General features: G+C 45.6%; 1 protein-coding gene across 1 annotated transcript in view; it reads right to left on the bottom strand.

Annotated features, from left to right (window-relative positions):
- Nucleotides 1–9857, bottom strand: part of PSMD2 (proteasome 26S subunit ubiquitin receptor, non-ATPase 2) — a 76032-nt gene extending 66175 nt beyond the window's left edge. Inside the window, exon 1 of the mRNA XM_069212967.1 lies at nucleotides 9623–9857. Within this exon, the coding sequence (XP_069069068.1) occupies nucleotides 9623–9727 (105 nt within the window). The 5' untranslated portion in view covers nucleotides 9728–9857. The remainder of the gene's footprint in view (nucleotides 1–9622) is intronic.
- Between the last annotated feature and the right edge of the window lie 4899 nt (nucleotides 9858–14756).

Below are 14756 nucleotides of genomic sequence, written 5' to 3'. Positions count from 1 at the left end.
GAGTCACTAATGCCTATAAATTCCTTGAGATTTCAACAACTTACTTAACACAGATATCAGTCTATTTAAAAAGCAAATCAAATATGCAGTGTAGCTTCTTTCATGGCACCATCATCAAACAATATCCTGTAATGTGTTACAGCAACTTTCTCAGCACATTTTACGCTAGCAGGTCTGGTTCAGTTGATATAATTGGGTGATAGCACCACTTATTGTTCAAAACACTATGGAACTACAAATGCTACACCGTGGCCACACAACCTGTACAGAACATAAGATACTAACCAAGCATTCAGCAACAGTTGTCAATAATATTCCTTAATACATTCCGGATAAAATAATATGTTCTTGACCATTTAGTTAATGTAGGTACTCATGGAAGGGGTGTAATCTAAGAGAACGTCCTAGTATTTAAAATACACATTTGAACAAACTCTTTGCCATTGGGTCCCAAGTAGAGGGTCTCTCACCTAACAGTTACCAGCGGTACAGAGAATTCTGTTGAAATCAGAAGGAGCTGTTTACTGTCTGTGGATGCATCAGAAATGCAATCCATGTGTGCCCACTGTCCCGTCTACTTAAACATCCAAAATACTTGCTAGTGCAAATCTTCTCCTGCTAGAAGCTGAAAGGATTGCTTGCATGTATTTACTTAGAGACCTGCAATGCAGTGTTCAGAAGGTAAGAGGTTTTTAGCTGCATAACCACTGGTCAGTTAGCCTGTAGGAGCGCGTGTGACTCAAACCCAGTGCCTGCAAGTTTGGACTTCTGCAAAGCTGGTAAGGGTCTGTTGGAAGTACTGTCACTGCATTGTGTGAAGGTACATTTTGCTCAGTTTCAGACTGTGCGTCCTCTCAAGTAGGGTGAATAAATTAGTAAACCCCCTTCAAGAGAATAATGTGAGTGAGTCAATTAACATTACTGAGAAAGACATGGCATCAAGCATGTCACGTCCTTCGGTCTTAAATACAAATTTTACAAAAAGAAAAATTATGCAAGGACTGTGACAGTAGTTTGGGGGATAACCCTGTTCAAATGAAAAAACAAAGGAATGAGGCACAGCTACAGAAAGAGAGGGGTAGGAACCTGTATTACGAAAGCAAGCTGCAAAAGACAATCACAACTTAATTTCTGGTGGTGGCAGCGTCCGCAATGCACGGTTCGCCCTTCACTCACTTCACCCGTGTTCCTTGCTCCTCCCAGAAACACCCTACTACCAGAAGAGTAGTGAGAAGGGATTGTCTAAAATAGGGGACGGGGTCTGTTGGTGGTTGGCAGAAGGACTAATCACTCAGTAAATATCCAACAGAAAAAAATGTGTGTATATATATATATATATATATATATATATATATACACACACATACATACATACATACATACACACACCTTGCAAAGGGATTTCCCGCAGAGAGGTCTGCAACTTTATGCAGCAGTCAACTTCCTGTAGTGAAAATTCCTGATATCATATTAAATGGTTCAACAAGGTCCTATATTTGTGAAAGAAATCTATGAATCAATTTATTACAGAATTTACTTAAAATACCCCTTCAGGGTGTATCTTGTGTCACAATAAATTTGCTTAAATGATATTATGGCATATGGGAACATGAGATCTATATGGATTTTAATGAGGGCAATTCTGGCCTAAAGAACATAGGGGGCTTAAACCACAGAACTAGCTCAGTTTGAACACGCTGAAGCAGACATGCAACATTATGAGCAACTGCCCTCAAACAACCCAACTACCTTTACTATAATTTTCTACTAGGGTGTCCTGTCCACCATAAGCAGATTACATCCAACTCTATCTTCAACCACCAAGCCAATCTGTTAGACCATAACAAAAGCTTATTGCCAACATTGTTGATAAACCATTTGTCACAGACCGACCTTGAAACAGTACAGTAACAGACAAAAGTGATTAACGATATCAAAATATACATATAAAACAACGTAGATTGAGTGTGACGCTCCAGCCCCAATTACAACAGCTAAATTCCTTTTCCATTCTCAGAAAAGACTCAAGGATGACGCATGTGAATTAATCACAAAAGCAACAAATGAAATACTTATGCCAAACACTGAGCCAGTGTTCCCTACCTAATGGATTCAGCTGCTACAGAAAATGCTAAATGTATTAGTATACCTTGTATAACAGGCAAAATAAAATGTGAATGCTCAATGCGCCTTCTACTGCCTCTACAAGTCAACACATGTTGCATTTAATCTTTTGCCAATCGTCAATGAACTCATCTATGGAAAGCTATTCTTTTGCTAGTGCAGGCTAAAACTTAAAAACTATTTAACTTTATAATAGGAAGGGGCAAAGCCAGTAGGTCTGGCCCATATGAGAGCTACTGTGTAAGGAAATGCCTCCTTGGCATGGTTACCCCCTGACTTTTTGCCTTTGCTGATGCTATGTTTTGAATTGAAAGTGTGCTGAGGCCTGCTAACCAGGCCCCAGCACCAGTGTTCTTTCCCTAACCTGTACTTTTGATTCCACAACTGGCACACCCTGGCATCCAGATAAGTCCCTTGTAACTGGTACCTCTGGTACCAAGGGCCCTGATGCCAGGGAAGGTCTCTAAGGGCTGCAGCATGTATTATGCCACCCTAAGAGACCCCTCACTCAGCACAGACACACTGCTTACCAGCCTGTGTGTGCTAGTGAGAACAAAATGAGTAAGTCGACATGGCACTCCCCTCAGGGTGCCATGCCAGCCTCTCACTGCCTATGCAGTATAGGTAAGACACCCCTCTAGCAGGCCTTACAGCCCTAAGGCAGGGTGCACTATACCATAGGTGAGGGTACCAGTGCATGAGCACTGTGCCCCTACAGTGTCTAAGCAAAACCTTAGACATTGTAAGTGCAGGGTAGCCATAAGAGTATATGGTCTGGGAGTCTGTTTTACACGAACTGCACAGCACCATAATGGCTACACTGAAAACTGGGAAGTTTGGTATCAAACTTCTCAGCACAATAAATGCACACTGATGCCAGTGTACATTTTATTGTAAAATACACCACAGAGGGCACCTTAGAGGTGCCCCCTGAAACTTAACCGACTATCTGTGTAGGCTGACTGGTTCCAGCAGCCTGCCACACTAGAGACATGTTGCTGGCCCCATGGGGAGAGTGCCTTTGTCACTCTGAGGCCAGTAACAAAGCCTGCACTGGGTGGAGATGCTAACACCTCCCCCAGGCAGGAGCTGTAACACCTGGCGGTGAGCCTCAAAGGCTCACCCCTTTGTCACAGCCCCGCAGGACACTCCAGCTAGTGGAGTTGCCCGCCCCCTCCGGCCCCGGCCCCCACTTTTGGCGGCAAGGCTGGAGAAAATAATGAGAACAACAAGGAGGAGTCACTGGCCAGTCAGGACAGCCCCTAAGGTGTCCTGAGCTGAAGTAACTCTAACTTTTAGAAATCCTCCATCTTGCAGATGGAGGATTCCCCCAATAGGATTAGGGATGTGACCCCCTCCCCTTGGGAGGAGGCACAAAGAGGGTGTACCCACCCTCAGGGCTAGTAGCCATTGGCTACTAACCCCCCAGACCTAAACACGCCCTTAAATTTAGTATTTAAGGGCTTCCCTGAACCTAAAGATTTAGATTCCTGCAACTACAAGAAGAAGGACTGCCGAGCTGACAAACCCCTGCAGAGGAAGAACAGAAGACAACAACTGCCTTGGCCCCAGACTTACCGGCCTGTCTCCTGCCTTCCAAAGAAACCTTCTCCAGCGACGCTTTCCAAGGGACCAGCGACCTCTGAATCCTCTGAGGACTGCCCTGCTTCGAAAAAGACAAGAAACTCCCGAGGACAGCGGCACTGCTCCAAAAGAACTGCAACTTTGTTACAAGGAGCAGATTTAAAGACCCCTGCAATTCCCCGCAAGAAGCGTGAGACTTGCAACACTGCACCCGGCGACCCCGACTCGACTGGTGGAGAACAACCAACTCAGGGAGGACCCTCCAGCGACTCTACGACTGAGTAACCAAAGTTGTCCCCCCTGAGCCCCCACAGCGACGCCTGCAGAGGGATTCCCCAGGCTCCCCCTGACCGCGACTGTCTGAACTCCATTTCCCGACGGCTGGAAAAGACCCTGCACCCGCAGCCCCCAGCCCCTAACGAAACGGAACTTCTGTGCAGGAGTGACCCCCAGGAGGCCCTCTCCCTTGCCCAGGTGGTGGCTACCCCGAGGAGCCCCCCCCTTGCCTGCATCGCTGAAGAGACCCCTTGGTCTCCCATTGAAAACTGAAGGAAACCCGACGCATGTTTGCACACTGCACCCGGCCGCCCCCGCGCTGCTGAGGGTGTACTTTCTGTGCTACTTTGTGTCCCCCCCGGTGCCCTACAAAACCCCCCTGGTCTGCCCTCCGAAGACGCGGGTACTTACCTGCTGGCAGACTGGAACCGGGGCACCCCCTTCTCTCCATTATAGCCTATGTGTTTTGGGCACCTCTTTGACCTTTGCACCTGACCGGCCCTGAGCTGCTGGTGTGATAACTTTGGGGTTGCTCTGAACCCCCAACTGTGGGCTACCTTGGACCAAAAACTGAGAACTGTAAGTGACTTAAAACTAACAATAACTTACCTCCCCCAGGAACTGTGAAAATTGCACTAAGTGTCCACTTTTAAAACAGCTTATTGTGTTTTATGTGAAAAGTATACATGCTAAAGTAATGATTCAAAGTTCCTAGAGTACTTACCTGCTATACCTTTCAAACAAGATATTACATGTAAAATTTGAACCTGTGGTTCTTAAAATAAACTAAGAAAAGATATTTTTCTATAACAAAACCTATTGGCTGGATTTGTCTCCGAGTGTGTGTACCTCATTTATTGTCTGTGTGTATGTACAACAAATGCTTAACACTACTCCTTGGATAAGCCTACTGCTCGACCACACTACCACAAAATAGAGCATTAGTATTATCTCTTTTTGCCACTATCTTACCTCTAAGGGGAACCCTTGGACTCTGTGCATACTATTCCTTACTTTGAAATAGTGCATACAGAGCCAACTTCCTACATACTGGCTTTGCCAATATCTTTTAACCATTTGGTACAGCAGTGTGACTGCTCCACAGTAGGGCTAAAAATATATTTTTGCTAAAAGCACTATATAAGTTATAAAATAAAATAGTGCTATCACACAAGAAGGCTAAAAAAAGGGTTTGTATAGTTTCTTTAATTACTTTTAGCCATGCTGCTCTACAACATGGCTAGAAGACCTTGGCAAAGTTAACAGCTGTCACATAAGCGAGACCCATTGCCAATATTTATGTTTTAGGGGCTCTGATGTCATTTTAATTAGTAGATTTGTAAAAATATATTACTGTGGTTTCAAAATTCATGTACCAATTTACACTGCAGAATGAAACTGATTTTCTAATATATGCCAATCTATATTTAAGGTTGTAATATTTAAATGGTTTTCATTAACTCAATTAGCACTGGTCAGGGAGCGAATACTACATTCACGGAGCAGTGCTCGTACGCCACAATCAGGAGGCACTGCATGTACACTATGTCAATGTCTACTACTGTGCACCTTTTGGGGTTTAGGGTTACACTTAGTGTGCACTGTGTCTACTCTTTAATCTTAAGGCAGTAGGTGTCCACCACAATGTACAATGCCCATATTCATCTATTACTGAACTATCACTGGGCACGGATTGTACTTTTGCATTACTAGGCAGCTCTTTAAACGCAGGACAGTGAAGGCTCTATCACTACTTAGCACTGCGTATACACTTACCTCACTGGGCTGTTGTGTACACTTCAGTAACTGCAGCGTATGAATGCTATAATAGCTCGGTAGCTGCATTCTAGCACCAGTCACTGGGCAGATGGTATATAAGGCAGTATTAAGACAGACCTCAACGCTCAAGCCTTAGTATGGCAGAGATGTCTGGGTTGGGAGTGTGTTGAGGTAGCTAGGGTGGATCCAAATACAAACAGTGACATCAACAATTAAATCCCTCCCAGAAGTGAGTTTCTATCTCTGGACACAAAGAGCTCACATTACTTCTTTGGTCAATTTGGGGACGCTCCTGCCAGAAACAAATCCATTAAAACAGGTAGGAAAGCAAATTCATTTTCTGCTTGTAAAGCGGATAATAAATCCCCAGGGAAGTAATCTCAGCCAAGACTCATAAAAAGCATTATTCTCACAATAGAACATGCGGTGTGTCCGATATGTGAATAAAGCCCGCAATCTAACCAAACTGAATTTGTGCAGAGCCTGAACAGAACGTAATGTGGCATATACTGTATAGAACAAAAAGGGTGCATATCACACGTGGACAGCAGTGGCAGATATTACCTTCACAATGTAAAGCGATATTGGCACATACAGCTCGGAATCTCACCAGTTAAACATTATGTTAAAGTGGTGTCTGATATTTGGTGCATAGGCGCAAGGATGGAAGAAAGCTTCTCTCTCAAGAGGCTGGGGGAAAAAAAAAAAAAAAAAAAACACACAAGAAAAAAAGCTAATGAGGGAGAAGCAAGAGGGTACCCATCACGTCGGGAGCAGTGGACGGGCACTAATTAAGTTAAATCAATCAGTGCTTGGTCTCTCCTCCAGGACCGGAAAGGATACTAGGCCTGAAGTGGACAGGCAAACAAATGGTGAGCGACAAGCTGGCACCAAGCCCTTTTCTAACTACAACAGCATCTCGCAAGTGATACACATATGCTAGTGTAGGCTTGACTCTAAAAACAGCTCATTCTGGACCAGGAGCTACCTTTCCTCCAAATTCTGTGTAATTCCGTCCAGTGGTTCAGGCTATAGTTGTGTTCAAAATCCTAACATGCATGGGGAAAATGTGTTTTGAGACCCCCCTCCACTCCCTTTTCTCAGCCCATGCTTGATGGCTCACCCCAAACTTTCCAGACCACAGCTGTAATGAGTGTTGTATTTTTTGGAAACATTTCATGAAGATTCATCAAAAGGCACCAAAGATATATAGGCAAGTTAATTAAAAAAAAATAATAATAATCCTATGGAAACTAGGTCCTAACTATAACTACCTACCACCACTAGGTAATGTATGTAGGTGCTATTTCTATAGTGCAAACCAAGCAAAAAGGCAGTAGATCATTGTAAAGAGTCAAAGACAAGCATAAAGTCAACAAGTTATATGAAAGGTAGCAGTTTAATGGGTCATGCAAGCATTGTGACCTAGTGTTCTTTAAAGAGGAGTGCCTTTAACTCTTTCCTAACTTTCAGAAGCGTTGGTGATATTCAGATGGACCCAGGACCTGTTTATTCAGGCTGCACAGACTGAAAAGGCCAGTTGCATTGTTTTTTTTCCCCCCACTTCTTAGTCTGTAGGTATCCTGGATGCAAGTGTGCGGAGAACTACAAGAATTCGTGAGCTTGGGTGTAAGATAAGCAGAAGTGGCCCTCATGATGGCTTTGTAAATGATATAGCTGGTTTTGAAGATGGAACGGACCGGCAAAGACAGCCAAAGGTTTTCTAGAAGGATGGGGGCGATGTGATCATAATTCTTCAGGTCCAGGACTAGAAGAGCTGCCAGCTGTAGGTTGCCCTTGGGAGATGCCACTGTAGAGCCTGAGAAGTCATGGAGCAGGGAGTTACCACCATCCAGATTCAGGTGCATGTGTGCTTAAACAGCAGCTCTGAAGTCAATTTCTGAAAGAAACAGTTTCACTTTCTTTATAGGCAAGAGATGGTACCGGGCACTCTGTTTCTGGGAATGTGTTCCCTGAGGACGAGAATGGTATCCAGGATAATTGCAAATGAGTAGGCAGTCAGTGAAGGTTGGGTGTTTGGACCAGATCATTATCATCATGTTATTGAACCAGATTTGTACTTTTTGTTATTGACTAATAACCAGATGTTTATCTTGCTTAGGTGCAGCAGTGCTTGAGGCAAAGATGTCTGAAGCAGGGGAAATGTTCTAGTAGAGTTGTGTATATCTGGCATATATGTTAATCATGATGGTACTATCTTTGGGGGAAGTATCAAGTCGCTCCATGACAATATGGTAAAAGACTTAAAAACCATCCCAATTTTAGTTGGCCAAACACTACTCCTTGGTAATAAACTAACTACACCAACAACTGCAAGAGAAAGTATAATTTAAGCAAAGAACAAAACATTTTCATCAAAAGCATTCAGCAACACAAACCAAGAGATGTAACAAAAATTAATTTATAAATTAAATGAACCTTAGAAAATATTAGCAACAGTCACTCAAACAAAAGAAATTGTATCAGAATCAAAAGACGACACTAAACCGTTCGACATGGGGCTATATGACCTGAAAAGGAATGAAGCTCCACCGCTGCATTATCATATATTTTAAAACAAAATCAAGCATAGACAAGTATAAAGTGCTCTAAGAGCCACAGAAAAGGCAACTTAACACCAGGAGGAAACCTCAAAATGTGTATTACTATACTCGGGTAAGAAGAGAGCACTAATAAAAACTAACTCTTTACTGAATATTTTTTAAAGCTCAGTATCAAACCAAGAAAAAAATGTGCTTCCCACATTTCAAATACTATTGAAAATATTAAACAAAAAAACTGGCTGTCACCATCATTAAACACCCCCATCAACTTCACAGCAGGTTTTGTCCCTTTGATAGCAGACACCAACTAAAAGAAATACATCAACGCTTAATCTGCCCTAACACTGCCTTGCAAAGCACACTGCATCAAAGAATAACTGCACATCTTCGAGCCAGGGCATCTATGGAAATAATAAATACACCCTCTGCCATTGTTCAGGCACGAAAGGAAAGTAAAGCAGCAATACGAAGAACTAAAAAGGGAATTAAAGAAAAATAAAGCTCCTTCTCATGTGGCTCCTCGAGGATATGTCCTATATCCAGGACAATTTAATGAATACATGCCTCCAATTTTTCGGTTGCCCGACAACCGAAAAATGCATAATGTACTTCCCAATGCATCCTGCATGAGAAAATTCCAGATAGCCGCTTTGAGGGTTAAAACGACACGTCTCCCTCCCTGCTACCCAAAATCAGCATACATGTAGCCATCACAGACGTTACAAACACTTAGTATCCACCTGTGCTTACTCGTATTCGAGAGGCCAATTGGATTACCTCATAGACCTACGTATCTAAATATGCCACAGGGCTCACTGTACCACATGGCTAGTATCGCTGCTATACAGGTATGTAAGTCTGTATCGATCCAAATATTTACTTGGGTTTCTAAGCACTTTGAGCAATAACTATCACCGGAGTACCAAAATGTGGAGTGGCAGACTAGTTGGGAAATATGTTCACGTTGCTCTCGGGTTTGCAAACCACCGAGAGCTAAATCTGCACAATTTGCCAACCACATGACAGTATTTCACATGAAACACTAGAGGTTATAGGTCACCGTGAGAATATCTGCTACACACCCACCGGGCTGGCAAAAGCACAATATACAGATCTTCGTCGTTACTTGTACTTTGTATCCGGTCGTATAGCTCTCGGCCTAAGCCGCGGCTTTCCTCCCAAGAGGGCTCTACCATGGCAGTGACACAGCAGCACTGGGCCGGGACCGAGCACTTGAACCAGCAAACCACCCCCCGGGATAACCAGAAAGCACTGTCTCCCTCGGCGTGTCTCACCAGCTCCTGTTCCTTCTCCTCCTTCTTGCCTCCGGGTCCTGCGGGCTTCTTTTCGTCCTTTGAGGCAGGCTGAGAGACCGCTTTCTTGCGGCTGGCGTCCTCCATCTTTGCTGGTGGTTTCTTTCCGGGATCCTGCGCAAGCGCGACCCCACGCGCCCGGCTCCGGAAGGCGGGGTCGAGGCAAGAACGGCCAGTCGGATAACGCTCTTGCTGGTCACGTCATGCGATTCCCACTGGAGCTTGTTAATTGGTTAAAAGCAGCCTGGAGAGCGTGTCAGGGCGAGGGTTGAAACGCAAAATGATCCCGATCAAAGATGGTGTCCCCTGACGTAAGTTACAGTCTGGTGAAATATTACACCTAGATGTAACAAAAATATTGTCAGTTTATTCAACGTCTCACCAGTGAGCCCCGTGCTATTGGGAAAAACATTATTCGCTTTTTTTCCTTTGTGGATTTGTAGGTGAAAAATGAATCACACATAGGTTTTAAGTTCACAGATTGCTTATTTGTGACATATATATGGTTTCAGGGTACTTATGAGTGACATTCTATTGTCAAATGTGTGAAACTTAGCGTGGCACCTTCTCGCGTATAAAAACAAACAACGAAGTCAAGAAAGTCTCAAATATATTATTAAAGCTTTGTCTGGTAGCGCACTATTTTTAACTGGAATGGCCACTAAATTTGAAAGAACAGTTTTACTGATAAACCTGTGTAGCGTGTAAACGATCATAACTGGATACTGGGTTTATCGAATAGTATTTTTTTTTTCTAGCTAACGAGATCAGAATTTTCAATTCAATTATTTACATAGTAATGCCAACACTCGGGGTGGGGAAATCCTCGCCTCCGTGTCCTTAATAGAAATGAAAATTGTTATTGCGTTAGCTAGAATTTTTTTATTCTATGTCAGGACCGGAGGCTGCGATTATGCTTGTTCAAAGCCATGCCACCACAACCAATGCTACATCTTCATGGGGAACCAATGCTGAGCTCTCTATAGCGGAGTGACCAGAACAATCTTGGCCTTCTGGCGTCTCGCCTGAGCCAATACCCTGGGAATCGTGGGGGAAAGGCATAGCCCAGGAGAGGCAACCAATCCTGCAGAATCCAGACGCCAGCTGAAAAAATTTGGAAGTTGACGATTGAGCCGTGATGCAAAGAGGTCTACTGAACAGGGTCCCCCATCTGAGATTGAGAAGGAAGAAAACCCTCAGGTGTAACCTCCAACCGCTGAAATCCCGAAGGTGGCGGGAGGGCCAATCCGCCACCGATTTTTTTTACCCCGGCAGATACTCCGCTTTGAGAGAAATCCGGTGCTGCAGACAAAAATGCCAAAAATCCTTGGCAATCTCTGCCAACATCCGGGACCTCGTACCTCCCAGCCTATTGACATACCTGACTGCTGAGCTGTTGTCCATCTGCAGTAAAATGCAGCAGTCCGTCTTGGATGGGGATAGACTCTTGACTGCAAATGAGCCCGCTAGAAGCTCCAGGCAGTTTTTTGTGGAGCTGAAGTTCCTGCTCCGACCAACAGCCACCTGCTGAGAGGGACCCAAAACTTGCTCCCCATTCCCACCTGCTGGCATCCGACTCCAAGATAATGTTGGGGGTGTTGCCAAAAATTGCCCTGCCATTCCAGGCTTCCATGTGGGCTAACCACCAATTCATCTCCAGCCTGGCTTCTGACGAGAGGTGAATCAGTTCCGAATAACACAACCCCTTCTGAAGGTGTTGTATCTTGGGGCGTTGAAGGGCCCTGTAATGGAGGGATCCAATAAAAATGGCCTGGATGGAAGAGGCCAGAAGGCCCACAATCCGAGCTAGTGACCTCAATGATATTGTCTGGCCTCGCAGTGTAGCTCTCAATTCCTTCTTGATCGACTGGACTTTTTGCGACAGAAGAATCAATTGGCACAACACTGAATCTATCCGGAATCCTAAAAATTCCATCTGCCGGAAGGGAACCAGACAGGATTTCGGTTGATTGATGATGAAACCCAGGTCCTGCAGAAGTTGAATCGTCCAAGATAAATGCAGGGATATTGTCTGAAGATCCTGGGCCATAATGAGGATATCGTCGAGGTAGATGATAAACCTGATGCCACGAGCCCGAAGAGACTCTACCACTGGTCTCATCAGCTTGGTGAAACACCATGGAGCTGAAGAGAGACCAAAGGGAAGGACCTTGTACTCGTAACATTGACCGAGCCTGTAAAACTGAAGAAAACGCCTGTGGGGAGCAAAAATGGGAACTGAAAGGTATGTGTCCTTCAGATCCAGCCGGACCATCCAGTCGCCCTCCTGTAGTAGGTCTTGAAGAAGATGAATACATTCCATCTTGAAATGCTGATAGAAAATCCCAAAATTGAAAGTCTTTAGATTGAGCACAAGGCGACATCCGCCTCCTCTTTTGCTGACCAAAAATATAGAACTGATGAATCCCCTGGGATGGGGAGAAGCGGAAATTTCCCCTGAGATGAGGTCTCGATCTTGTTGGGAAAAATATAGCTCCTGAGGAGGATCTGTCTGTATCGGGGAGTCGTAGAACTCCATCTTGTACCCCATGACAGACTCAAAAACCTAAGGATCCTGAGTCAGCGTCCTCCAGTTGTGAACAAACATTCTGATCCTACCCCCCAAAATCACCTTTGATAAAGGAATAAGACTCAACTGAATATCCTGGCTCAGGGTTGTTCTTAGGGTCTATCCGCATTAGGATAGAGTGCATTAGTTCTGTTGAAATTGCAACATTGGCGTTGCCCAGCTGGCAGATGGCACCTACGCGCCCATCCAATGAGGACATCTGGGTCCACTGTCACCCTGGATTCCTTAGCCTGGACCCTTCATCTCCAGAATCTTAGTTAAGGGGCCTGAAATATCCAGCAATCTATCTTGACAGGACCAACAGGCCCTGTCCAGCCCTTTTTTGGGGTCCTTGGCCCATTTCTTCATAAAAGTCACCATGGTGCGATCCACATCTGGTTTATCGGAAACTTTGCACTCCATGTCTGGTATAGAACACTCCAACCTGAGCCTCAACCTGACGTCCTTGCCTTGTCGAAACCCTGTCGGAGGTGTGATTGGACATAGCTAGCCACCTTAGGGAGGGGCGTCCAGTTGGTGGAACGTGGGTGAACTATCTCTGTAGGATCGAACTTTAGCACCTTGAGTGGCGCCTGGTGGTATGATCCATAGTCCGGGCGCTTCCTCTTGCTGGGGCCAGGTTTTTCCTCCTGGTCACTATCTGAGGTCTCCTGAGAGGAATCAGAACCTGCCCATTCGGAGTTATCCAAGGGGGGCACTTGTGTGCGAGGGTTACTGTAGCCATGTTCATCCAGAACGGTAGGTGACAACCACTCGAAGGCCTCCGAGTGTGCCCACTTCTTAGCCTTGGCTTTCCCTTTGGAAGGTTTAGTCGGGTGTGGAGGTGTCTCTGCAGCGGGTGCTATCGAAGGCAACCAGCCCTGCCGGGGCGCAAAACCCTTAAGGTGTGACGTCAGGGGTCCGAGGGCTTTGGCCAAAGCCTTGTTCACAGAGAGCTGGACATTGGAATCCAATGCCTCCACCAGACTCTCTTCAAATAAAGGGGGTATCCCTTGCTCAAACTCCTCCTCATAGGTGTCATAGTTAGCCATAGTGCAGACTACAGAAGGCAACCCATCAGCAAGGGCAAACAGTCTGTACAGTGTATGGTGGGGGAGTGCAACACCAACAGGCGCAAACAATATTGTAAGGAAATGCCTCCTTGGCATGGTTGCCCCCTGACTTTTTTGCCTTTGCTGATGCTATGTTTACAATTGAAAGTGTGCTGAGGCCTGCTAACCAGGCCCCAGCACCAGTGTTCTTTCCCTAACCTGTACTTTTGTATCCACAATTGGCAGACCCTGGCATCCAGATAAGTCCCTTGTAACTGGTACTTCTAGTACCAAGGGCCCTGATGCCAAGGAAGGTCTCTAAGGGCTGCAGCATGTCTTATGCCACCCTGGAGACCTCTCACTCAGCACAGACACACTGCTTGCCAGCTTGTGTGTGCTAGTGAGGACAAAACGAGTAAGTCGACATGGCACTCCCCTCAGGGTGCCATGCCAGCCTCTCACTGCCTATGCAGTATAGGTAAGACACCCCTCTAGCAGGCCTTACAGCCCTAAGGCAGGGTGCACTATACCATAGGTGAGGGTACCAGTGCATGAGCCTGGTACCCCTACAGTGTCTAAACAAAACCTTAGACATTGTAAGTGCAGGGTAGCCATAAGAGTATATGGTCTGGGAGTCTGTCAAACACGAACTCCACAGCACCATAATGGCTACACTGAAAACTGGGAAGTTTGGTATCAAACTTCTCAGCACAATAAATGCACACTGATGCCAGTGTACATTTTATTGTAAAATACACCCCAGAGGGCACCTTAGAGGTGCCCCCTGAAACTTAACCGACTATCTGTGTAGGCTGACTAGTTTTAGCAGCCTGCCACAAACCGAGACATGTTGCTGGCCCCATGGGGAGAGTGCCTTTGTCACTCTGAGGCCAGTAACAAAGCCTGCACTGGGTGGAGATGCTAACACCTCTCCCAGGCAGGAATTGTCACACCTGGCGGTGAGCCTCAAAGGCTCACCTCCTTTGTGCCAACCCAGCAGGACACTCCAGCTAGTGGAGTTGCCCGCCCCCTCCGGCCAGGCCCCACTTTTGGCGGCAAGGCCGGAGAAAATAATGAGAAAAACAAGGAGGAGTCACTGGCCAGTCAGGACAGCCCCTAAGGTGTCCTGAGCTGAGGTGACTCTGACTTTTAGAAATCCTCCATCTTGCAGATGGAGGATTCCCCCAATAGGGTTAGGATTGTGACCCCCTCCCCTGGGGAGGAGGCACAAAGAGGGTGTACCCACCCTCAGGGCTAGTAGCCATTGGCTACTAACCCCCCAGACCTAAACACGCCCTTAAATTTAGTATTTAAGGGCTACCCTGAACCCTAGAAAATTAGATTCCTGCAACTACAAGAAGAAGGACTGCCTAGCTGAAAACCCCTGCAGAGGAAGACCAGAAGACGACAACTGCCTTGGCTCCAGAAACTCACCGGCCTGTCTCCTGCCTTCCAAAGATCCTGCTCCAGCGACGCCTTCCAAAGGGACCAGCGA

The sequence above is a fragment of the Pleurodeles waltl genome, chromosome 11 (genome assembly GCF_031143425.1).
Source record: "Pleurodeles waltl isolate 20211129_DDA chromosome 11, aPleWal1.hap1.20221129, whole genome shotgun sequence".
Taxonomy (NCBI): Eukaryota; Metazoa; Chordata; class Amphibia; order Caudata; family Salamandridae; genus Pleurodeles; species Pleurodeles waltl.
The sequence above is the reverse complement of the archived record's forward strand: the minus strand, read 5'-3'. Positions and strand labels throughout refer to the sequence as shown.